At 42.4% G+C, this 27,207-nt stretch overlaps 1 protein-coding gene across 8 annotated transcripts in view; it reads right to left on the bottom strand.

The window, feature by feature from the left end:
• The window catches only part of RGS7 (regulator of G protein signaling 7), a 432,745-nt gene extending 411,046 nt beyond the window's left edge, over positions 1-21,699 (bottom strand). The window contains exons 1-2 of one of the 8 annotated variants that reach the window (XM_054024223.1): positions 21,454-21,699; positions 20,410-20,536 (exon numbers count right to left, since the gene is read on the bottom strand). In XM_054024223.1, coding sequence (XP_053880198.1) covers positions 20,410-20,487 — 78 coding nt within the window. In that variant the 5' untranslated portion in view covers positions 20,488-20,536; positions 21,454-21,699. The remainder of the gene's footprint in view (positions 1-20,409; positions 20,537-21,453) is intronic. The other 7 variants (XM_054024222.1, XM_054024224.1, XM_054024227.1 and 4 more) reach the window with 7 other exon arrangements.
• Between the last annotated feature and the right edge of the window lie 5,508 nt (positions 21,700-27,207).

Raw genomic sequence — 27,207 nt, 5'->3', positions numbered from 1 at the left:
TTTGGACCAATTTGTGCTAAATAATTGCAATCTTGCATTTGTGTAGCACCTTTCATCCTGCACATCCCGAAGTGTTTTAGAAACAAGGCAACACGCTTAGAGATAACTTCACCTATGGGATGAAACACGGCACTTATTAAGCAGATTGTCACAATATTGTACAACACTTCAGCCACGCAATACAGGCTTCTGCACATTGTAGTTTCCAAAGAGAATATAGGGAGATAACATAAAATTACCTGATCTGCAATTTGGCCAGGACACCAATGTTAACATCTTTCCTCTCATGAAATTAATAACGAAAAGGTAATCTGGACTTCAATTTTATTATCTTTAGCAGAGTCCCTCCTAACATCTTGCTGAGATAGTTGTTTCATACTCAGTGGGAAGAACACCACCAAGTGAGTCACCAGCAGTACTTCCAGTAGCACCTGTGTGTTCCCTTAAGGTCACTTATTCAAGTACTGGCCCAGCCTAACCCTTCTTGACTTGTGAGATTTGACAGAATAAGAGCATATGGTGGTATAACTGAAGGCCACAAAAAATCTGTACCATGAATCTGAAATGATCACAGTATGATGAAACACAAACTCATCATGAATCACAAGTGTAGAAAAGCACTGTACCACAATGCCCTTTCCCTGTACATACTCAGTGCCCTTTAACTTACTGAGGGTCATGTATACTTATACAGAATACTGTAACAGATGCAGTGATCTGATTAAGAAAGCAAATGATACTTCACAAAATGCCAAGGCAACTCACAACGTACCTGATAAAAAAAACCTAGCTGAAAATAAAAGTGAAATTCATGAGTACATTAAATCAAGTTGAGGGGGATAGGGGAAACATGAAAAGGGACAAGCAGCACACACTGTCAGTACACAACCAATCCACACAAACTACTCTGCCATCTTCTGCATTTATCTTCATTTGGATCAATCACCTTCCATAGCTGAGAGATTTTCAAAAGGCAAAGCTTAAACTTTGGTATAAAATAATCAGTCCCAGTCTGGCACTCCCATTGTAAAGTCACTTTGTGGTGTAGTGTAAATGAGAATCAAACCCTTTTTTCCCTAAGCTACATCAAGTCATGCCTCAATGTTTTGGAGGGGGTAAAAAGAACAATTGTTTGAGCTTTGGTGATCCTAGATGTTAAAACTTCAGGTATAGTACATCTGCAACATGTTCATGAAATGGAGGTATACAAGTGACTGACTGCATCTGCAGGAAAATTTAGGATGCATATACACAAATATGGCTATGTTCTGTTCATCTGAATAAATATCACAGTGAGGAATACGTGCAACATTAATATGAGAAGCACACAACTATGATTGTTAATAGACAGTTGAGATACACTTTAGAACCAGTTTTGAAAGTCCTTAAGTGATGGAGTCAGGGACACAGAGCAAAGATAGCATACCAATTCCTTTGTGGTAAATTACTCTTGCAAATTTGGGTCAGAAGTGTCTTAGGAGCAGAAGAAGCTGCTTGAACTCTGAAAAGAATGTTAGCTTTACAACATGAAAAATATTCCTGTGCTGCAGTTCTGTGAGGCACAAGGAATGTTGGTGTGACGGGTTCCCCCTAGGAACTGGGGGTACCCGAGACCACCTGACCCACCAGTGTGGGCTCCCTTTACACTGTACTGCTGTGACAGGCTCTCAAGCCCCCTCCAGCACACATACAGGTAGGGACACACCCAACTACAGTTACACACAGATGCTGAGATCAGCTCTGCATGGGAAGACACAGCTAAGGAACTGCCAAGTTACTCAAGTGCACACCCCCCTTTGAAGGGTAAGCCCAAAATTATACCATCTTGCGCTGCATAGGAAACTGTACAGTATAAGCTCATGAAATTCACCCCCTTCCTCAATGTGGAGAGAAATATACACAGCTTTCTACCCCAATGACTCCTGCACACACAGGTTTTAGACAAAGCAATAATAAATTAAACTACAAAGATAGATTTTAAGTGATTATAAGAGATAGCAAACAGATCAAAGCAGATTACTTAGCAAATAAAACAAAAATACAATCTAAGCTTAATATATTAAATAAATTAGATATGAGTAGCAAACTCTCATCCTAACTGTTGGTTTAGGCAGTTTGCAGAGATTCTTGAGGGCAAGCTGCACTTGCTTGCAGCTTAAAACCCCACATATTCTTTTCACAGGCTAGAAATCCCTCTAGCCTGGGTTCAGCCCTTCTCCCCAGTTCAGTCTTTGTTTCTCAGGTGTTTCCAAGCATCTCCTTTGGGCAGGGAGTCAGTGCAGACCCATGATGATGTCACTCCCCCTGCCTGAAATAGCTTTTGCATATGGTGGGAATCCTTTGTTTCCAACTTTAGTTCTCACACCTTTCAGTGGAAAAACACTGGTATTCTATGATGGAGTCCAGTACCAGGTGACTTGTTCACATGTCATTGTAGGGCCGTAGCAGCCATGAGTCAGAAGCTGTTTGTACCGTCCTCAGGAAGGCTCCCTGGTGGGAGATTAGCATCTTCTAAGACCTATTATTCTTCCTAATGGCCCTTCCCAGCCAGCCCTCTAGACTGATTGCATTCTGCCTAGTGGGTGTTCCCCAGGTGTAAATATATTTGTAATACAGATATATAGTCAATATTCCCAACTTCAGATACAAAAGTGACACATGCATAAAAATAGGATAATTTCATATTCAGTAAGTCATAACCTTTTCAATTATATCTCACATCATCTATCTTGCATAAAATACATCATAATCATATCATAACAATATCTCTATGAAGAATATGGGGTGTAGTGTCACAGTTGGCATTAGTGCAGCTCAGTACTTAACTTGTACCAGGGCACCTCTGGGTTTGCTGCATTAGTTATGAATGTAAAAAAATTGCTTGAGCCCCAGCACCTAATTGCTTCAGCACCCAGCACCTTTTTCATTATAAATTAAGCAGTGGTACAGACAGAGCATTATGCTGCTTTTTCCTGCTGCACATGTGTGGGAGAAAGGCATCTAGCTCTCCTGGAAACCAAAATGAAGCATTACCCAAAGTGGAAAATGTATATGACCTTGCTCTGTTCTTCAAGACACAGGAGTCAAGATCTGAGCATCTAGTTTAACTCAGTAAAATACAAAAGATCCCATTGGTTGTTTAATAATAGAGATAGTGTATGATTTTTCTAAGGTGCTGAGCACCTCTTGTTCCCATTGGACTTCAGTGGGTTTTGTGGTTGCTTGGCAACTCTGAAAACACACACACACACACAGAGGCAAGAAATTTCAAATCTTGTAATCTAGTGTGAGTGTGTGTGAGAGTGGGTGAGTAAATTTTATTGCTCAGAGCACTTTAATTGTTTTAAATTAAATTACTGCATTCATAATAACTTAGCATTTTATAGTGCTTCATATGCTCCAACCACTGTACAGATATTAACCAAGGAACACCCCCGTGAGATAGGTGGATTAGGAGTATAATTAACCACCTTTACGGATGAGGAAGCCAAGACAAAAAGGCAAAATAATTTGTTACGTGCCACACAGTAAGTCAGTGGCATATCCAGGATTGGAATGGAGAACACCTCATGACTCCTAGTCTCGTGCTCATTCCTCCAGATCACACTGTCTCTATGTACCTGCATGACAAACTTGTGGAAAATTACTAAAAATCAGGGATTTTGTAGCACAGCCGCCCAATCTTATATTTCTTGCACTATTTTGCCCCCTTTACAGAAGGAACTGGGCTAGGATTTAAAAAGACAGACAAAATAGAAGGGTTTTGTTTTGTTTTTTAAACAGCTTCAGAGGAAGCCTAGTTTTGAATCTTGTTTTTATTGTAAATTCACATTCTAATTACTGATGTCCATTCCATTTCAAATGCATGTGGGTGGCTTCTAATGACAAATCAAGAGGTGCCATGAGTTTGGTCCACATGAAAGACACATTGCATTCTATCTTGGTAATTCCTAGGAGTTTGGGTGAATAAGAAGCAATAAAATGAATCATTCTTATGAACTATTTCAAGTCCCTGTCTGTCAAAGGAAATGAGCTAAATCATTTATTAATTCTGATAATACAGTATATCAAAGAAAAATCTATACAATGGAAGAATATATGAGAGATTTTTCCACAGAAGTCACAGAACCTAATCTTCCAGAATGGAATCTCCAAGCACCAGGAATTTCAGATTTGTTTTAACAGTCATGAACATCATTTACTGTGGAGAAATAAATACAAGCAGGAGGAGATGTACTGTGTGGAAGACAAACTGCAATAGCATTGAATGATCTCATCATTCCAAGGGATATTAATTGTCTGAGATGGAGATTTTATTATCTAGACAAAATGCACAAAAAAGCAAACATTTATTTTCATGATTATTAAATTAAGGCTAATTATAAATCATTAATCAGCATGCAAGAAAATTGGGTTTTGCCAGGCTAATATTCCAAGTACCAAAAAATACAATCCAGACTTCAGTTAGCTGAGGTCACATTGCTTATTTAAATATCTGATCAAATAAACCTAATAAAATGAACACACAGTGAAACACACTAAACTAGAGTCCCCATCCTGCAAAGTGTGACAGGAAAGCAGACACTTCATATATACTGCAGGATTCTGCTGGCACAGGGGTACTCTTTGCAGGCTTGTGCCCAGGGCTGGCTCCAGGCACCAGCCAAGCAAGCTGGTGCTTGGGGCGGCAGCTTGTAGGAGGCGGCATTCCGCCCAATCCTAGGGCGGCACGGCCGCTTTTTTTTGTTTTGTTGTTGTTGTTGTTCCGCTCCAGCTGCCCTGTTGGGGGCAGCGGCGTGGAGGACGGGAGCGCCCTGCAGCAAGCCCAGCAGGGCAGCCCGCATTCTTCCCTCCAAGCCGACTGGAGTGGTGTGGAGCCCTCCCGGCAGGGGGCACGGCAGGAGGGGCTGCGTGGCAGCGCCCTGCTGAAGCCCTGGCCACCCCCCTTCTCCCTCTCCTCCCCCGCTCCCTCCCCCTACCCCCGCTAGCCGGGGCACATCTGCAGGGCAGGGAGTCCCCCTGCACCCGGCCACGCTGCAGGTTTTTTTTTTTTTTTTTTAAAAAGCATGCCGGTTATTAAAAACCAAAAAGAACAGTGGAATACATTTCCTTCTCGGGTAATGTTTACTTTGGGTTAAATTGGACCCTCTCTGAGCTGAGTGTGGAGGGGTCCTCCATGTGCTATGTGTTTTCCTCTGTAGTGTCATTCCTTTCCCACCCGCATGCACACATACACCTTAGAACCAGTGGAGAGCTTGCCACAGGGGAGCCATTTTGAAAAGGGGTAGATCTGGGGGCATAGGTGAAAAGAAGGGGCCAGAACCAAGGGAAGGGATAGCAATGGTATAGAGAAATTCCCACTCTACCTGTAGTACTTATGTGGCCGCATCACCGTAGTGTCTGAGTGCTTCACAATGTCTAACCTATTTCTCCTCATAGCCCCGCTGAGATAAAGCAGTGCTATTATCCCCTTTGTACAGATGGGGCACTGAGGCACACAGACTAAAGGCCAGATTTTCAAACATATTTAGGCACCTAGTGGGATTTTCAAGAGTGCCTGGAAGGTTAGGTGCTTTGTAAACCCCACTAGATGCCTAGCTGCATCTTTGGGTGCCTAAAATGCTTTGAAACTCTGTCTTTAAGGCACTGGCCTGGGGTCATACAGGAAGACCTTGGGAGGAGTAGAACCCAGATCTTTCAGCGCTAGATCCCTATCCAGCAGGCCTGCCTATTGCTCTGCTACAGGCTGCAAAAAAAGGATCTGATAGCAAAACCAAGGCAGACAGCTCTCTGAGACTCCAGCAAACAGTCCCAGGAAGTTGGGCTGGAGGTCATTGTTGACAGCATGAAAAGCAGTACAGAGGCCAGGAAGGATGGAGAATGAAAGTAAAATGAGAGGCGATCACTTAACTCCCAAGGGGTGGCAGGTTCTGCCCCATGCAGCGCTGTAGAAAAATGGCTGCTGTGCAATTTTACATTTTAACTGAAAACCATTTTGTTTTGTCATATTTTGTTCTGAGTTCTAGAAAAGGAAGGAATCAGAAAGTGTCATACAAGTATCAGATGTGTTTATGCCTCAAATTCTTAGGGTTTCAGCTGTATCCAGGCCAACTCCAGAACAAAGAACAGCAATTGCATCCACAGAGTCCATGAAGTTGACAATTATTGTCATGATTTGTATTATTCACTGGGCACAATCTGTGTGCTCAGCACTGTTCAGAATATGCCAGAAAATGTAGTCCCCGAGCCAATGCATAAAAGATTTGTAACTATGGCTAAGATAGCTCAGGTATTTAAGTCTGAAATATATAGTTATTGACCACATGTTATCAACGTCACAGTGAACATGTGATATCTATGAATGGAGGTGCTGATGGCAATAGAAGTTTTACTGGATTAAGGACTAGAAGATTTGACCCTCCAACTTTCTTTCAAGAAGAAGAGCTTCTCAGAGATCCTGTGGCTGTTTATTTTCCTTTCCTGCCTGCAGTGGCACTGATATACCTCAGAAGTCTCAATATTTTTCTCAACTTTAAAATGGAATTTTCTTGGTGTTTGGTTTTAAATATTCTCCTGTGAGAACTGCAACTCAATCACTGTGGTGTTGTGTTTAAGAGCCTTCTGGAAAGTAACTAGCCTTTAAATAGAAGTAAAAAGCAGTGTTGCCAACTCTCCTGATTTTATCATGAGTCTCATGATAATTGTTTTCCTTAAAGTCCCAGCTCCTGGAATCAAGTGGATATGTGATGATTTCAGCCTTGATTCTTAAAGAAAAATGAAGTTTCTAGCCTTTGTGGCTGTGGAGAAAGCTTCAAAATGTGATCCCAGTGCACTCTAAAGGCTCAAAAAGCAGAGGCCAAATAAAAAGAATACAGCATCTGTTATTTTTACTTAATCTCATGATTTTAAAGCCAAAGTCATGATTTTTGGTGAGCCTGATTCATGATTTTTGAACATTTGGGGTTGGCAATACTGTGAAAGTGACTTGAAAGTGTTGGTTTCACTCCTGTTTAGGGTCAGTTTCTAGTCTATTATTTGTAGTGAGGTAACACCCCCAAAGCCCCAGGCAGATGCACTATAAACTCAAAGGGCCCTGTCCTAGTAGGATGTTTCCAAAGTTAAATGATCTATTCCAAGTTTGGTGAGCTTCAAAAAAAGTGATAAAAAGTAACCTAGAATTTTCTACAATTGTTTCAATTGTTGTATTCAAGAGTTAGAAACAATGTAAGAATATACATTAAAATTTTAAACCTAACCAATGTTCCTTAAGTGACTTGACACTAGATGTAGGAACATGTTGTTATTAGAGCAGAGTGGGTCTAATATTTATTTACTTCTCTTTTTTATATATAAGAATTGGATAGAAATCAGCTGATAGGAGCATTGTAAGTTATCTGCAAAAGAAACCTAAAGTTTTCAGGTGCCTAAGTAGCCCCTGGAATCAGCTAAAGTTGCCTCCCCCCTACCAAAATCTGAAATGGTGCTCCTGGCTCGCCAGTCAGTCTGGGTTCTGTGAGGTGGGGAGGGGTTCAGGGCAGGACAGGTAGGAAGGGAGTATATGCACAAACTCCAACAGCAGTTACACAGAAGAGAGAGTTAACACTACACTACTTCAGGGTCTATTAACTTTTCTGTGGATCCTCTGGAGAGCCACTATGGTAACTATAGCTTCCCTGGAACTGTGCTGTCAGGGGTTAACCCCTCAAATCACTGCAGGGATACAAGAAGTCAGCATGGATGACTTAGGCCTCTCATGGATCCTCACAGACATACTGTCAAAAGAAAGCCCATCCTAAGGTCTTTCCACATGGTAGGACACTACGTGAGTCTATGATAATAGAAGCTTCATTTGCCTCAAGAGGCATGCAATGAATATTCTTACTCAAATATAGGAGCTGTTAATGGAGTACAAGAATCATAATTAAAATAATCTCATAAAGTGAGTACATTGGGCTAGTATGCAATGTTGTTGTTGCCATGTTGGTCCCAAGATATTGGAGAGACAAGGCGGGTGAGGTAATAACTTAATCCTTAAACATCGCATCCACCACAATTTCTCCACCATCAAGAGGACAGCTATACAGTCCCTGAAAACTAACCATCAGATAGTGACTGAACCAGCAGACAAAGGTGGCACCATTGTAGTCCTCAACCATGAGGACTATGTTAATGAGGCCAGTTGACAACTCTTCAACACTGCCTACTATAAAGAACTCAAAGACCCCACCCCACAATTTACCCAGGAATTTAAGGATATCATCAAATCCTTCCCCAAACAACTCCAATAAATACTTTACAAACTCATCCCCACAAACCCATACAAGGACCTTCTACATGCTTTCCAAGATACACAAATAAGAGAACACAGACAGACCCATTATATCTGGTTACTGAAGGAAGATTGGGACTCACAGAAACCATTCTCAAACCACTCACCACACAAAGGGCCAGCTTCCTCCAGGATACAAATGACTTCGTCCATAAATTTCACAACATTAATAACCTCCCTCAGAACACCATCCTTGCCACCATGGATGTCATTTCCCTATACATTAACACCCCTCACAATGACAGCATAGCTGCCTACCTCAAATATTTACAAGACAATGGATAACCCTCAGATACCCACCCCAAACTCATCACTAAACTCATCCATTTCATCCTCACCCAAATCAATTTTACATTCAGCCACAAACATTTTGCCCAAACCCTGGGAACAGCCATGGGAACATGGTACTAGGATGGGTCCTCAATATGCAACCTCATCTAGGACCACCTTGAAGAAGAATTTTTGGGCAAATGCACCTCAAAACCAATGATATAAAAAGATACATTGATGATATTTTCACCCTCTGGATAAACATCTTAAACTCTCTCAGATTTCCACCACAACTTCAACCCACCCTTCCCCACCTCGTCCATTAAACTCTCTGGAACACTCCCACACTAGCATCAACTTCCTGAACACCACAATCAGCTTCCACAATGGAACCCTACAGACAACTATATACACAAGAAACCCTCAGATCACCACACCTACCTTCATAGCTCCAGGAAGCACACCAAGAAATCTGTTATCTACAGCCACTCAGATACCACAGAATATGCTTGGAGAAGGAAGTCTGGGATATACACCTTAACACACTAAAATTGCCTTCACGAAACAAGACTACTACAACAGAGAAGTAGATTGCATCATGGAACGGGCCAGCCAAATACCCCAAGAGAACTTGCTTCAATACAGAAATAAACCCCCTTTCAACTGCACACCCCTACTTATCACCTACCACCCCACACTGATGAAACTCCATATAGGTTCCAAACAATTACAATCCATACTCAATGGAGGACCCATCCTGAAAGTTTTCTTTCCTGACCCCCAATTCTGGACTTCAAACAACCCCCTCCCCCAACATCTCCAAGCTCATCATCAAAAGCAAGATCCCCCCAGACCAGGACTCACCAACTCAAGGTAGCACCAGACCCTGCCAGAACAAGAGATGCAAAACCTGCAGACATATCTCCAGTGCTATAATGATCAATGCCCCCCACAACATGCCTTCAAAATCCATGTGTACACATGTGTTGTATCTCAGCCAGTGCACTAAATGCCCCAATAACAATTATGTGGGTGAAACAAGACAATCACTATGCTCTCAGATGAACTCACATAGGAAAATGATAAAAAGACAACAACATTCTATCACCTACAGGTAAACACTTTTCACAAAATAATCACTCTGACTTATCAGTCAGCATCCTCAAAGGAAACCTGTACAACGTTTACAAAAGACAACCCTAAGAGCTTAAATTCATAATTTTGCTAGACAGTGAAAATGATGGTCTTAAGACACTGGATTTATGGTTTATTACAACACTCTGTAATGACTAACCCCCACTTTTTGTCCTATGACTACGTGGGTGTTAATTGGCCACTTCACCTTGAATGGTCCCATAAAATGTGCCTAGCTACTTATTCTAAAGTATCTGCCTAATCTGGTATTTAGCTGTGACACCCAGTACCTTTCCCAAACCTGAAGAAGAGCTCTGTGTAGCTCAAAAGCTTGTCTCTCTCACCAGCAAAAGTTGGTCCAATAAGAAAATATTACCTTACCCACCTTGTCTCTCTACATTGGGCTAGGTCACTTTATTAAAACATTTACCCGAATATGACAGATTGGTAATCTCACATTTTCTCTGGGTCTTGACATTCAGAAAGCAACCTCTTACCAATGTTATATGAAAAAGGAAGAATAAATCATTCATGCGTCTTTCTATATGTGCTTATAGCGGGGGTGGGGGGGGGAAGAATTAAGACCGAAAGGAACATTCCCCCTTTAAATTCCTGTCCTGCTGCCACAATCCAAGGCACTTTCATTAGTCAGTGTCAGCACAGAGAGATACCTGAGGAAGATACATCGGTCAAACCATTACAAGCAAATTTAGAAATCCACAGTAGCATTTTGTGATAGAGCCTTCCCCATAAGAAATGCCAAGCCTCAAATTCCAGGATGCTAACAACAAACAACAACAACAAGTTTCAAAATATAAACTCATTTTCACCATAATAACAAAGCTCCCAAAATGATATACACAGAGAACTAAGTCTAAGAGCTATGTATGGAGCAACTGAGTGAAGTGTAGGATTGGCATTCAAATTTTGAGATTTCAGCTATATTTTGAATTAAGAGAGCCATTGTAATATAAACCAAGACAAAAAATGGTAGTTAGCTCTTGGTTTCCACAATGTTAAGTGTTTTTAAGGGTTTTTTTTTTTGGGGGGGGGGGGGGTTGTTTCACATTTGCACAGAGAGATTTGTAGTGGTACATTTTCTAGTAACAGAATTTAGAAGCCTTTACTAATATACATATAAAATGTTTGCGGTTTGGAATTCCCTTTGTTTTTCTAAATCTGATTAAATGAAATACCAGGCTCCAGCTGCTTTCCATGAAGAGCTTTGCACACTATCTAGGGAAAGTTTCACTATCGGTTAAAGCTGTCTTTGCCAGGTGCTACAGAGGTTTGCTTGGAGCTGTAGGCCATGCTGGATACGTAACAGTATGGGTCAAAGGCTGTGAATCAGAGTAGGCCTGGCCTTGGCAGAATAGTAACACACCAGGTATTGGCTAACCAAATAAGTACATTCCTGACCAGAGAGGATGCTATAAGAACCAGAGTTCTCAAGTAACTGTGTAAACAAGTTCCCAAGAGATTGTACAGGAACACATTGACCCATCGTAAGAGAAGATTGGGCTGGCAGGATAATGGGTGAGAATATTTTGTTCAAACTAGCAGGTTCAAGATATAAAGATTGCAACTACCAACATCTGGAGAGCAATATGTAACTTGTTTGTATCGATGTATAAAAAGAAGTCATAGGAGGGGCATCTTTGTATCAGCTGAGGGGGCAGGATCCTGGTATCTCGACTGAACCTTTACCTTATCACAGAAATGCATGTGTTAGTGTCCCTGTGACCCATTGGGCATGCCTTTGCCACCAAACCAAGCCTGTGGTCTTTCTTGACAAACAACATATAGATCTGCTGAATCAGCAAGCTGCATCCTCTGTTCATGCAGCTAATACCAGAGCTCCAAGAACAGTAGCACAGAGTGGCTGTGACAACTTAGCAGCCTTTGCAACTCTCTGCAGTACTAACAACAGGAGCAACTATTCTTGTTACCAGCTGAGCTCCTTGGGCAGCCCAGGTTCCCAGAGAGTTTCCAGCTTTGGTTCCCCAGACAATCCTACATTCCCTGGCTGCAACCCCACTTCCCAAACACACCAACTCTATGCACCAGTAGTAGCCCTGGCTAGCCAAATAGCCCCATTCCCTGGCTCCTCTTAGGCCCTGCCTCCATGTCCACTTTCTTCCCTCTTCTAAAATCTGAAGCAGGAGTCCAGCTTTATTGATTTCCCAGCAGCACAGAAGTCAAAGCCCCTGTCCCCATTCAAGTGTCTCATTCCATTCAATGTTCTCTTATGTTTCACCCAGGTCTTCCACTCTCAGCTCTTTTCTAACCACCAGATGATATCCAATCCAAAATCAAAACCCTCAGCTCACCCACTTGTATTCAAAATCATGTAGAAAGTTTTGCTTCCCTCACTGTTCACGTCACTGGCCTCCTATTCACCTGTGCAGTTTTCAAGGCCATTGCCCTAAAAATGGTCCTTCCTACTGGTCTTCTCTTACTGCTCCCACCCTTACTTTTGTTTCCTTTCATTTCTTTCCAAAGTTCCCTCCTATCGTCATTATAAGTACAGCTTTTTCCCTTCTAACCCTCGTTCTTCCTGTTCTTGTTCATTCTGGTTGTTATTTTAAATCTCAGCTCAAAACCTCTTTTTCTCATCCTAAAGATTTTCAGCTAGATCCTGTAAGGTCCTGAGAAACTCCATTTCCCAATGAAGCCAATGGAATTTGAAGACACTCAGCATCCCCACACAGTGTTTAGTACCTTGCAAGACCAGCCTTGATGGGCTCTTCTCTTCCATATTTAGCATTCTCTTCTCTTTCAACAGCAGAAGTTGATTGGTCAGGTCTGGTTGCTTAGTGTGGGACAGTGGATTATAGTGCTATTGCAGAGTCTTGAGACTAGCATTCTATTTCCAGCTTCTCCACTCACCTACCTTGTGACCTTGGGCAAATCATTTCATTTCACCGTGCCTCCCCATCAACTGGGGATAATGCCTCCCCACTGTAAAATGGGGATAATGATATGTGCCTCTTTGGTAATGTTTTGTGAGATCCACAAACAAAAAGTGCTAGATATTATCATTATACATTGCTGTATTGTTATCCTTCTCCAGCATTTGGGTTGAAAACAGATATATTGAAATTTAATGCAATATGTATATTTTACTGATTAATTTTTTAATGTCCTCTGTAGATTTTTGTTGTCTAAAGTTTGGGTTTGCAGGGTAGAATTTGGGAACTCTTTATTTTAAAGAAAATGTTTTTTCTGCTCTGATTTGGTGGGGGATGGTATTGTGTTCTCCTTAATCCATTATTAGACATTTAATTCATCTGAAATTGTTAAACTGAAAAAAATACATTTTAAACAGTTTGTATTTATTTGTGAACTTTGAATTTGCAGTCTTACGGCCATCCTCTTTTGCTTTGCTTGAAATCCCTCAATTTTTATATCACATGACATATATTGAACCTCGGCATTTCAAAAAACATGTTGTAAATTTAAAATCATAATAAAAAAGTGACTATACTGCACGTCACTATCAATAGAATGGTTGTTTCCATAGTAACTAATGTAGAATGCTTCAAAAGGGAAAGAGTAGAGAGACTGAAAGTGACAATGTACAATCCACACAGGCGTATACAGTATTAAACTGCATGTATGTGATATAAGAAAGAAGCAACATGGTTGCACGGCATGCTGTAACATTTTTCTACTTCAGTCACTGGCAAGTAATGCTGTAATTTCAAGCTTACAGCACTGTGGGGAAGGGGATGATGGCCTATCACCTGGTGGCATTAGGTTTCCCTTCTCCCTGCCCAGCAAGGACTATCAGCTAACAGAACCACCACACTTATTTTTGGGGCCCAACATACAAGCAGGACCTTTTCCTATAGGTGTGCCATGGGGTCCACTCACCGCTAGAGTGCTGCTTCCTGGTTGTTCTGGGGATTAGCTGGTTCCAGGTGTAACACCCTCTTCTGTCAGTTCCTTGCCCTATAGGCTCTCTATCTTCATGACTCAGCCCTCCAGACATGTCATTATAGTCCTCCCCTTCTGGGCTATCAAAGTCCCTCCATACAAAAACAGTAATCTTGCCTTCACTGCCCTGACCATGCCACACACCTCCAGTGTCTGGTAGAGGACAGGCCCACGTTCCCCTACTCCAGGTTCCAGTCCAGGGACCCTATCTCTAGCAACAGTGGCCTGCTTTCTGGCAGACCGTGTTGCCCTTCTCCTGGGCTCCTTCCTACTTCTCAGCTCTATCTTCTGGCTCCCCCCATCTCTGGGTTTACCAGCCCAAACTCCCTTCTCCCTGGGAGGACCTACAGGCTACCTATCACTGTAGTCCCAAGTACACATCCCTTCTCCTAGTAAGTGACTGTAAATAATCTCCCCTGCAGCCCCTTCTGCCACTAATTTCCTGTCTTTATAAACCTGGCCCAGCTCTTTTCCCTGCCAGACTTCATCAGCAATTAGGCTTTGTCATGCCCTCGCTTTCCTCCAGGTGCAGCCTATAGGTTAATTGGCCTAATTTACCCCTTCAGGCCTTGTGTGGGGTGGACGCCCCGTCACATGGTGCTATTCCTCTTAAGGGACAGAGGTAGAAGCAGATGACTGGCAACCAGACCACATAAGCCACAACAGTGGGCCAAACAATGGTTTAGGCAGTGACACCTCCTACTAGGCAAACAGCTCTGTCAAGGACTTTCTGTGAGACTACAGTTTAAAGAAAGAAAGCCAGCTAATGCCTCAATGCAGCCAGCAGAAATTCCTTCCACCTGTTGAAGACCGAAGAAATGGAGTCTTGCAGCTAGTAATCCAATTGTATAGTATTAGTGACATAGCTACACATTTTTTTCCCATGTCTCCACCTCCTGGAGAGAAGTATACATTATGGTGACATCACCAGTAGTACGTAAAGAAATGTATAAGTTGGCCCTACTCATGGACCTGCAAACACCCCCATTCAAATCCTCCCACTGTCATCAGAAACATCTTTAGCTTGTATACATACATCAGCTATGGTTCTAAAGTTATAAGGAATTTATGGTGAAAAAAATAAAATTACAGAAACAGTGGGGGGAGGGGGGGGAAATCAGCCTTTTTTTGTACCCAAGCTATTTTCAGTGTCTCAGCTTTAGTGTACTTGTAGCAATATTACCTTGGGCTGTAATCACATTGTATCTGACCAAGAAGAGAGAGCTAAGGGCCCAGTTAATACTTTCATGGACCCTGCAGTCACTATAAATTCAATAAGAGTATCACATACTCGGTCACCATGAGAGTTACCCACAGTACCTCAGTCTTTCTTGGTATTTGCATCTTCCATTCAAGTATTAACTGGGCCTTCAGACCTTTCTGTGTGGTCAGATATAATGTGATCACAGCCCATGGTGATACTGCTATTTGCAAATTAAATATGAGCCACTGAAAATTGGAAATAGTTATTATGGATACAAAAAGGCCAATTTTTTCAGTTTCTGTAACTTATTTTTGTACCAGGAATTCCCTATAATAATTTTAAAGCCATATATGTTCATCAGTGTCAGCTAACTCAGGTCTATGAGTAGGTCCAATTTATATTTTCCTTTATGTATCAGTGGGGGTGCCACCATAATGTAGGCATATTCAGAAGTACACAGTGCCAGACTAATTATTTTCCTATTGAAGTCAATGATAAGTCTTCCATAGGCCATTGCTTAACATTTTTAAAATTCCATCCTTCGTGTCCTTCCCAAATATGAAGACTGCAGTCCGGCTAACTTCCACCAGGTAACTTTTTTCCTGAAGTGAATACTTGAGAATACCCATACATTACCAATACAATTTTATTTGACTGCCACTTCAAATAGCCAATTTATTTTGGAGAAGGCCCTTTGAGAGGGGAGGGGGGAAAACTAAAGAGAGTTATCACCATTTCCACAGCTTACATTGTAGAAAACAAGGATAATAGGAATGGCAAGACATCATTCCTGTAAATACCACACTTCTATGAGTAATTTCAAATTATAGTGGACTGGCAAATAAACTCATAATACAAGTCTAGCAAGTATGAACTTTGATTATTGGAACAGAAATAGAACCAAGAACATGGTAGCCTCAAACACTATGAAAATATGATCACCTACATAAAAAACTATTTTAATATTTAGGGCAGGGAGAGAGGTGGTGACTCAAAGTCTCAGTCAACAAGAATATAATTAATTGCTCCAATGAAGGTAGTCCTGATATCACAAAAAAGGCCAAAGCTGGATTGGAATATCTTAAACAGGTGATAAAAAAAAGCAAGTAAACTTGTAAATTAGAGTTCATAATCCCCCATAGGGGGATTCAACTTGTTCAATTTAGAAAAATTTAACACAGAACATGAGAGTGATCAATTAGAATCCTATGGCTTTTTTCAACTCGAGGAAATACAGCATGGGGTAGTGGTTCTAAAATTAGAAGTTTTCCCAACAATAAATTCTATCCTCTCCATGTCACAAATGGAAGAAAGAAAACAACCTCAAGTTCTGAAAACTTAAACTCATAAGATACAAGAAAAAGCCAATATTAGTAGTTTTCTCTACAATCCAACTTCCAGCCACAATTGAAAGTGTTGCTGAAATCAAAGATTTCTATATGATGTTCAAACACTAATGGTTCCAGTGTTCTTACATCCTCTAATTCAGCTTTTAATTGCTGATGGATATAGACTCAGTAGGAAAGGAAATAAAAGTAATACTTTCAATGTGTTCATATTTGCCTGAAGCTAATACCAGGAAACTTTAGGATTCTTCCTAAGGTATGTTGGCACCACCTATGTGTCATATTTCATTATTTTATAATGAGGCAGGCATCTAAAAAAAGTAATGCAGATGACATTCTATTAAAAGAAAAAGTACAAGAGCTTTCAGAGGTTGCATGATACCAATATTAGGAACTATTTATCTATGCTACTGCCTTTTGCAATACAGATTTAAACAAGTAATTTATGCACTAAATATTTAACTCAAATATTTGATCTGGATTTTCTATAAAAAAAATTATCTAAATGTGCAGTATACTTTCTGTGTAAATGAACATGGAACACTGGAAGAAATCTAGATTGTGTCATTTTATACTATTATGTTTTCTTCATCTTCCTTTTCTGGACAAACCCATCAGCTTTCTCCACTTCCTTATCTTGGTAACTAACCAGAAACTAACTATGGGTGAGAGATGAGATTATTTACTGTAATCTTTGTGGTTCTGTCAGGGCTTGGCATCTCTGAAAATTAACACTGGATCTATAAATCCCCTGACCTTTGAAAAAGGTCAGATCCAGCCCTCGGAATTCAGACTCTCTCTATGACGGGCCAAACTTCAATATTGAATCCAAATACCCCTGAACTTCATAAAAATGCAGATTCAGATCAGATCTCTGATCCAAATATTGTGACTCAGGACCATCTCAAATCATCCAAATTCTTCAAATTTTCTGGTCCTTTCATGACTTGGCTAGGCTGGGATTTAGGGAGACATGGGCTGTGACTCTAGGCAGTCCAGACTGTATTTAATAAGACAGGAGCTAGAGAGACAGTGAGAACTACAAGGTTATGTTTGTGCTCAGCATCGTCAATAAAGAATTTGCTTTGTATTCACTACAGTCAAGGCCTGTCTCTTACCTATCACAAGAGATATTACATGTTTCCTCTTTTTCTCATGGGCACAAATATCAGATTCCCATCCCACACAATCATGCTGCATAAATATCATATTGGGACAAACAGTTAAACCCAATCACATTTAAGCCATGGCATTCAAGATGTAAGGAGATTTTGAATTCTAAATATTCAATCATCCATGAGACAACCACCCCAAAAGTACATAACTTTTTCAAGTAACTTCTAATTAATTTTCTGTCTAATATTTTTTTTTTTTTTTTAGAAAGTACTTCATGAATTTGGCAGGTCTGTACTCTAGTTACTCAGCACAGTTCATTCATCCCTAATACAATGGCAAAATGCAACAAAACTTACTAGTTATTGCAGCCTCTTAGAAAAAGGAGGAGCGTTATGTTCTGAAATTGATTACAAAATTCCTGTGGTGTAGCAGCCACTATTAAACCATCATACTTGAAGACTTCAAGGGCAGCTGGTAATATCTGAAGTAAAATGACTTATGCTTTAACAACCTCTTATCATATTCTAAACACAGAAGTCTTCTATATTTGTTGATGGTAGTATCACATTTGCATCCTGTCATACACACTTATGTACTTTTAAAATACATATGTCACCAGATCTTATTTTGTTTCCTGTTTCCTAGAACATTGCTTGGAAGTTTTCACCCGAGACTGGGACACCTGTCAGTACAATCTATAGTATGATAGGTCAAGAGGAGTAGTTAAAGGAATCAAAGAAAGCAGGCATAGACTCAGACTGTAAAGCGAGAAGGGACCAAAATGATCATCCAGTCTGACATCCTCCACATTGCAGGCCATATAACCTCACCCATCCATTCCTGTAATAGACCCATAACCTTTGGCTGAGTTACTGAAGTCATCAAATCATGATTTAAAAAGACTTCAAGTTACAGAGAATTCACCATTTATAGTAGCTTAAACCTTCAAATGACCTGGACCCCACACTACAGAGGAAGGTGAAAAACCCCCAGGGTCTCTGCCAATCTGACCCAGGGAAAATTCTTTCCCAACCACAGAAATAACATGACAGATTATATTGCATAAAATTAAGATATGTGAAAAGTGTCCTACTATACAACTGTTTTTAAAAATGCCATAGAAAAACTAGGTAAATAAACACAGTATTTGTACTTTCCTATACATGTTACATATGTCTGGAAGTTACACTTCAGCAATGAGATAGACATTTAAAAAAAAAAAAAAAAGAATCAGTTTAGTGGGTTAAAAAAAAAAAAAGTGTAACTGACACACAAGTCCTTTTAATATCTCCTATGCAATAGTTCTACCATCCATTATACAGCTGAAATATTACAATGAAACTTACTCTTAAGTGTATATATATATATATATATATATATATATATATATATATATATATATGTGTAAAATATAATGAAATACTGTGTTTTTGAGGGAGCTGAATCAAGTCAACTAGGTGCAATAATTTTTTAGGAAATATTATATTATGAGAACCATTCTGCCCAGGTTTGTTTACTATATAAATATACATAAGCGCATAGATACAATTTTTGTACACAATTGTAAAGTTAATGGACAGGTGGTCCAATGACATTATGCACGTGCAAATTTTTCCAAACTTTTGTGCATCAAAATTCCTAAAATTATATTTAGTCACGTAAATAAAAGTAGCCTGATTTTCAGAGGTGCTGGGCATTCCCAAATCCCATTGAAGTCAGCAGTATCTTTGAAAATAAGGCGGCATGGACTATACATCAATTTGTGACTAACAAAATATTTATAATCTCTGGAAAGAACAGTCTATTATCATAATATCTGATGACATCAATTACTCTCACTGTTGAAGAAGCACTGACATTAATCTGAGAATTTTTTATTGCAGTCAATGTGGAGGGGGAAGGGAGAAAGTCAACTCCTAAAAGACAAAAATAAGAGTTGATTTTTCTATTTTAAATACCACAAACTAATTACAACTCCCTAAATTCTGGGAGTAAACAGGTAGTTAAAACACTCTGCATCCAAGTTTGTGTGAAAGTTTCTCTTTCACCACTCCACAATTTATAATTAAATGAGAAAATTTTTAATTTAGTTGTATTTATTTAAAGAAGTCAAATTCAAAGGTAAAGACAACTTTATCCCCTTAGTTTAAACAATCTGTTTCCACACTAACCTATCTCAAATTCCCCAAGCAACCATTCTAATTGAAGTACAGTAGCCAAATAAATCCCATTATTTAGGTCAATGTCTGGGAGTTTGTTTATTGATGTTCTTGTTAAAACATTTATTGTGTTGGGAAATCTATTTGCAGAGAGAATCCTTGGAATATACATTTAAAAAATTCTATTGATTGCAAAACAAAAAAAAATCTACACAATTATTTTCCTCATACCACATGTGTAACTAACATTTTAATTGAATTGTAAACAATTGACTAACCATAAAACATTTGTTATTTGAAAACTAAAGTATGTAATATTCTTACTCATTTTACAATCAAATAATTTTAAAAGCGAATACTCTAACTCAATCGTAAAATGTTTCATCATCACATATCAGCTGTACCCAGCACGTGGAAATAGCAGGTAAAATAAACTAAATATTGCAACACTGCCATCTGACACATAAAATGAACCGAACGTGAATGAATGTTTAATGCATGTATTATAGAATAAACGTTCTTGAATACTTGGCGAAGTTAGCATATGTATCTGTGTTTTAAAATTGAGAGCAAGAGATTAGGTAATTTCTTAAAATAAAAGACAACAGATCAACGGGTTGGGATATCGAGCTAACATTTCACAGGCTCATACTGTTGCTATTGAAGTAGTGTAAAGTATACATCATGTACTAAATATTCCAACAGTAAAGCACGGATATCTCTGATGCTCGGAAATCATGTTGTTGCACTCCTACGAATGGAACATCAGAGCAGCAGCTTGTATCAAGACAAGTGGAGGCAAAACGTTAAAATAGTTAAATTTTCGGGGGGGGGGGGGGGAGAGAAACCAGGAGCGAAAGTTTCCTAATGCCATTTGCCCAACTGTTTCGGAGAAATTAAAAAGCCTCTTACCTTTCTGTATACCAGCATGTTTGGGGATTCATCAGCCACCCCGTTGCTGCTTTGCCCATAATTATTTCCTTGCGCCATGTCCCAATGCTACGATCCGCTGACAAATGTCGCGCTGGGCAATTTGCCACTGTGAAAGGTAAGAGTGATCAGTGAAATACAGCTGCAGCAGGTCTCCTTCCCCCTACTGACGGTGATTAATAGAGCTGACTTTCTCCCAACATGTTACCGTCATCCGTTTCTCCGCCCGAAATTTACACTGGGGCAAAGCAGCTAATTCCCCGTTTACTGCCATTACCCCCTTGTGCCGGTAAATAATGAATGAGTGTAATGTACTAACCTAGTTTCGACTTTAATGAATTGCCACTTCACACCGCTGAGCACACTAGGGTAGCGGCATCTCCCTACACAATGCTCCCCCACACACCCCCCCCACTGAATACTGGACACCGCATCTTTCTGATCGCCCTTTAAAGGGCTGTGTCCGCGTGTCAGGGACTGCCAATTAGTCGGCTGCCTTCCCAGCTGTTCAGCTCGCGGTTAGTCCCGCGCCCCGCACCCCAGCAGCCGCCCTGAGGTATCTCCCGCTGCAGCGCTTCCCCCGGCCCGTGCGGCGCTCACCCACCTGCACAAAGAGCCGTGCCAGCTCTTTTTTTGAGGGGGGAGCCCCCCGGCACAACACGATGCCGGCTCCATCGCCTCCTCCCCCCTCCACGGGCAGAGCGCGCCGGCGGCCGCAGAGCCCCAACCGGGCTCTGAGCTGCCCGGCCGACAACCCGCTGCGGGAGGGCGGGGGTGGGGTTCACCGCGACGCCCCCCGCCAGCCCCGGGGAGCTCCGCTCTCCCCCCGGCCCGGCGTCTCCAGCCCCGCGGCACGTTCGGGCTGGTACTGCCGGCGGCTCTGCCCTGCTTCGGGAAGCCCGCGCCTGGGCTTTCAGCACCGCGGACAGCAGCCCCGGAAGCCCTCAGCCCCCTGCTTGCCGGCACCTCACCCGCGCCGCTCTGGGGGAGGGTGAACTCCCCCCGCTCCCCGCCCTGCCTATTTACCTCCCCGGGCCAAGGTCACTGGCTGCACGGCGGCAGCGGCTCCTCTCCTCCGCCTCCTCCGGGCGCGCGCCGCGCGGTCCGTGTCAGCCGGCAGCGGAGGGAGGGATGCGAGGATCGGTCATCACACAAACAATGCGCACCCAGGCTGCTGCCGCCTGCTGCCGCTGCCACCGCGGAGGCTGCGACTCTCCCCCGCCCAAGCCTTGCACAAGCGGCCGCGGCTCCCCTCCCTGGAACGGAGCTGCCTCGTCACGTGAGGAAATGGAACGTCAAAGGTGCTGCTGCTGCTGCAGCGCCAGGCGACTCACACACCCGCCTGCTCTCTAGCTGCTGCTGCTCTCTGCTCTCTCTCCCCCGCCCCACGGGAAGCAGCCAAGGAGCTGCAGCTGCCTGCAGGTTTGGCAGCAAGTTGTCAACGAGATTAGGCAACGCGGGAGGGCTGGCCAAGAATAGAATATGGGCTAATGGGATGGATGATGCGGGGGAGGGGGCAGCAGTGGGGGAAAAAGTGTGTCACATCCTCTCTCTTCCTCCAGCATACAGCCCTGACTGATCAGCTACCTGTTTTTAAGGAGTGAGGCCAGCGTTTTAAAACTTGGGTCATAGAGGGGCACTTTCATGATGAAAGAGCCTAGAAATGGTGGAGCTGCTGCAGCTCTCAGTGACTCCTCTGGAAAGTAGGAAAATCAGCACCTGTGGAGGGGAATCACGCCCCTGATTGAGGGAGCTGGATTTTAGGCATCCAAATTTGCTAAGCTAAAATTTTCAACCAGAAAATATTGGTAATAGCAGCAGCAGTAAGCCATCTTTAGGGTGAAGAGATTTTCCTGTGACATGCTGCCCCTTGTGGAGTGTGCTTTGGGACAATCAGAGCAATTGGAGCTGGAAGAGACCTCTGTATGTAATTACAGACTCTCTCTCTCAGCAGTAGGAAGGAGATGATAATGACTTTGTCCTTCCAGGAAGGTCCTGATTGAGATGTTCTCCCCTGCACAGCAAGCAGCCAATGAGCAGTTGACCAGGAAATAAAGTTGTTTATTTGTTAAATGCCTACAACAGTGGTGTCACTTGCTGTGCAAAACACAAAATAAGACAGTCCCTGCTGCAAGTGCTTACAAGTGAATTGATAGAGGAGGTCTGCTCTCTGCTGCTGTGGAGGAAGAAGAGCAGAGATGTCTCAAAGAAGGAGTCCAGCTTGTGAAGCAGGAGACCAGCTGCCAGGCCTATTGTCCACCACGTATACCACCTCCCGCCCATAGAGTGAGGAAGAAGAGAAGAGCGACTAGTCCGAGAGAGAGAGGGGAGGAGTTGATGGAGACAGCACCAATTCTGGGCCCCGGGAGGATTCAGGAAGGCATAAGGGGGAGCATTAGGGAAGATAGGAACAGGCTCAGGTCAGGACTAGAGGGATTAGAGACTAGATTACTAGATGGCACTGTTGCCAGGCGAAGGCAGGTGTATGTAATTGGAGACTCATTACTGAGGAGATTGGACAGGCCTGTGACCAGGGCGGACCCGGAGAACAGAAGGGTGTGCTGTCTCCCGGGCGCAAAGATACGCGATGTGGACCTGCGGTTGAAAAGGATCCTAAAAGGAGCAGGTAAGAACCCCTTGATAATCCTTCATGTAGGAACGAATGACACGGCTAGGTTCTCGTTAGAGAGAATCAAGGGAGATTATGCCAGGCTGGGGAAGACGCTCAAGGAGATAGAGGCTCAGATTATCTTTAGTGGGATTCTGCCCGTTCCGAGGGAAGGGCAGCAAAGGGCTGATAGGATTGTGAGAATAAATACTTGGCTAAGGGAGTGGTGCTATAAGGAGGGCTTTGGGATGTATGGCCACTGGGAGGCTTTTGGGGACAGACACCTGTTCTCGCGGGATGGGCTTCACCTGAGTAGGGAAGGAAATAGACTTCTGGGAGGGAGGCTGGCTCATCTTATCAAAAGAGCTTTAAACTAGGAAGTTTGGGGAGAAGGTTGGGAGATGCACAGTTAATCTCCACGCCAGATTCCAGTATGGAAAAGGTGAGTAAAATGAGAGGAGACATAGCCGGGGAGACGAGATTGGACATAGGAAGGACAGGGGGGACAGGCGCAAGGAGGCCCGCAACATATACTGCTACTAATGGGAGACAGGCTAAACGACATACATTAGGGTGTTTATACACCAATGCGAGAAGCCTAGGTAATAAAATGGAGGAATTGGAGCTCTTGGTCCAAGAGCTGAAACCGGATATCGTAGGAATAACAGAAACGTGGTGGAATGACGGTCACGACTGGAACACAGGTATGGAGGGGTATACGCTGTTTAGGAAAGACCGGAACAAAGGTAAAGGTGGGGGGGTGGCATTGTATGTCAACAGTGAAATAAGCTGTAAAGAAATAATAGTGGATGGATTAGATAACACAGAGTCCGTCTGGGCAATACTCACACTGGGTAAAAGGACTACTAGAGCCTCTCCGGGGATAGTGCTTGGAGTGTGCTATAGACCGCCGGGATCGACCCAGGATATGGATAAGGAACTATTTAATGTGTTTAGAGAAGTAATTACTAATAGAAACTGTGTAATTATGGGGGACTTTAACTTCCTGGATATAGATTGGGGCACAAACGCTAGTAGTAATAATAGGGCTCAGATGTTCCTAGATGTGCTTGCTGATCAATTCCTTCATCAAGTGGTAGCTGAACCGACGAGGGGGGAGGCCACTTTAGATTTGATTCTGGTAAGCAGTGAGGACCTCGTTGAGGAAGTGCTAGTGGGGGACAATTTGGGCTCCAGTGATCATGAGCTAATTCGGTTTAAAATACATGGAAGGAGTAACAGAATTAAGTCAAAGACTAGGGTTTATAATTTTAAAAAGGCCAATTTTAACAAATTAAGGGGACTGGTAAGGGAAGTGGATTGGGCAAACGTATTAAGGGATCTAAAGGCAGAAGAAGCCTGGGATTACTTCAAGTTAAAGATGCATGAGCTGTCGGAGGCCTGCATTCCAAAAAAGGGAAAAAGATTACAAAGCAGGAGATTTAGACCGAGCTGGATGAGCGACCGACTCAAAGGGGTGATTAGGAAAAAACAGAAAGCGTACAAAGAGTGGAAGAGGGGAGGGATTAGTAAAGAAACTTACCTTAGTGAAGTCCGAGAATGTAGAGATAGAGTGAGAAAGGCCAAAGGCCGTGTAGAGTTGGACCTAGCGAGGGGAATTAAATGCAATAGTAAGAGGTTTTACAGCCACATAAATAGGAAGAAAGCAAAGAAAGAAGAAGTGGGACCGCTGAAGACTATTGCCGGAGAGGAGATTAAAGACAATCTAGGCATGGCGCAATATCTCAATGAATATTTTGCATCGGTGTTTAATGAGGCCAATGAAGGTATTAGGGATACTAGCACCACTACAGAGGGGCATTCGGGATGGGGGATTACCGTATTCGAGGTAGAAACAAAACTTGATTGCCTTAATGGGGCTAAGTCGGGAGGACCGGACGATCTTCATCCGAGAATATTGAAGGAATTGGCGCGGGAAATAGCAGGCCCGTTAGCGATAATATTTAATGAATCTGTAAATTCGGGGGTGGTCCCGTTAGACTGGAGAATAGCTAATGTGGTTCCTATTTTCAAGAAAGGGAAAAAAAGTGATCCGGGTAACTACAGGCCTGTTAGTTTAACATCTGTAGTGTGCAAGGTGTTAGAGAAAATTCTGAAAGAGAAACTAGTTGAGGACCTGGAGGTTAGTGGCAATTGCGATAAATTACAACATGGTTTTACGAAGGGCAGATCGTGCCAAACGAATCTGATCTCCTTCTTTGAGAAAGTAACGGACTTATTAGATAAGGGAAATGTGGTGGACCTAATATACCTGGATTTCAGTAAAGCGTTTGATACAGTACCCCATGAGGAACTATTGGTTAAACTGAAAAACATGGGGATCGATATGAAAATCCAGAGGTGGATAAGGAATTGGTTAATGGGGAGAATGCAGCGGGTCGTATTAAAGGGTGAACTGTCGGGTTGGAGGGAGGTTACTAGTGGAGTGCCTCAAGGTTCGGTTTTGGGACCCATTTTATTTAATCTATTTATAACTGACCTCGGGACCGATTGCAGGAGTGGGCTGATAAAGTTTGCGGATGATACGAAGGTGGGAGGCGTTGTAAATTCGGAGGAGGATAGGGATATCCTGCAGGGAGACTTGAATGAGCTTGTGAATTGGAGTATCAGAAATAGGATGAAATTTAATAGTAAAAAGTGTAAGGTAATGCATTTGGGGATGACTAATAACAATTTTAGTTACAAGATGGGGACGCATTGGTTAGAAGTAACGGAAGAGGAGAAGGACCTAGGGGTCCTCGTAGACCGCAGGATGACTATGAGTCGACAATGCGACGTGGCGGTGAAAAAAGCCAATGCTGTCTTGGGATGCATTAGGCGAGGTATATCTAGTAGGGATAAGGAGGTCCTGCTCCCGTTGTACAAGGCGCTGGTGAGACCTCACTTGGAGTACTGTGTGCAGTTCTGGTCTCCCATGTTTAAAAAAGATGAACTCAAACTGGAACGGGTGCAGAGAAGGGCCACTAGGATGATCAGAGGAATGGAAAACCTGTCGTATGAAAAGAGACTAGAGGAGCTTGGGTTGTTTAGTCTGACAAAGCGAAGGCTGAGGGGGGATATGATTGCTATCTTTAAATATATTAGAGGGATTAATACAAGGGAGGGAGAAGAATTATTCCAGCTTAGTACTAATGTGGATACGAGAACGAATGGATATAAACTGGCCGTGGGGAAGTTCAGGCTTGAAATTAGACGAAGGTTTTTGACCGTCAGAGGGGTGAAATATTGGAACGGCCTTCCGAGGGAAACGGTGGGGGCAACGGACCTGTCTGGTTTTAAGATTAAGTTAGATAAATTTATGGAGGGAATGGTTTAATGGTAAAACATAGTAGTCAAGGAAAACCAAACAATGGTAGGTAAATCGTATAATGGCTGACAGGGGTCAGGCTGGTGACTCTTGCCTATATGCTCGGGGTCTGACTGATCGCCATTTTTGGGGTCGGGAAGGAATTTTCCTCCAGGGCAGATTGGCCGAGCCTCTGGAGGTTTTTCGCCTTCCTCCGCAGCATGGGGCAGGGATCTCTAGCAGGAGGGTCTCTGCCGATTGAAGTCACCTAAAACAGGATTGGGGACTTCAACAGCAGAGTCCAGGGAAGGGGTAGGGACGGTTTTATGGCCTGCAGCATGCAGGGGGTCAGACTAGATGATCATAATGGTCCCTTCTGACCTTAAAGTCTATGAGTCTATGAGTCTATGAGGAGGTCTGCTCTCTGCTGCTGTGGAGGAAGAAGAGCAGAGATGTCTCAAAGAAGGAGTCCAGCTTGTGAAGCAGGAGACCAGCTGCCAGGCCTATTGTCCACCACGTATACCACCTCCCGCCCATAACAGATCATGAATGGGAAAAGAACACGTTAAGAAATTACTTAGATGTCTTCAAGTCAGCAGGGCCTGATGATATACATCCTAGAAACTTAAGGCTGAAGAGATCTCAGTGACATTAGTGATTATCTTTGAGAACTCATGGAAGACAGGAGAGATTCCAGAGGAAAAATATAGGACCCAACTATAAAAAAGAAATAAGAACAACCCAGGGAATAATAGATCCGTTAGCTCAACTTCTGTACACTGAAGGATATTGGAGCAAATAAACAATTTGTAAGCACCTAGATGAAAGTAAGGTGATAAGTAACAGCATGGATTTGTCAAGAAAA

Source organism: Malaclemys terrapin, chromosome 3 (genome assembly GCF_027887155.1).
Source record: "Malaclemys terrapin pileata isolate rMalTer1 chromosome 3, rMalTer1.hap1, whole genome shotgun sequence".
Lineage (NCBI taxonomy): Eukaryota > Metazoa > Chordata > Testudines > Emydidae > Malaclemys > Malaclemys terrapin.
This window is presented reverse-complemented; position numbering and strand designations above follow the sequence as displayed.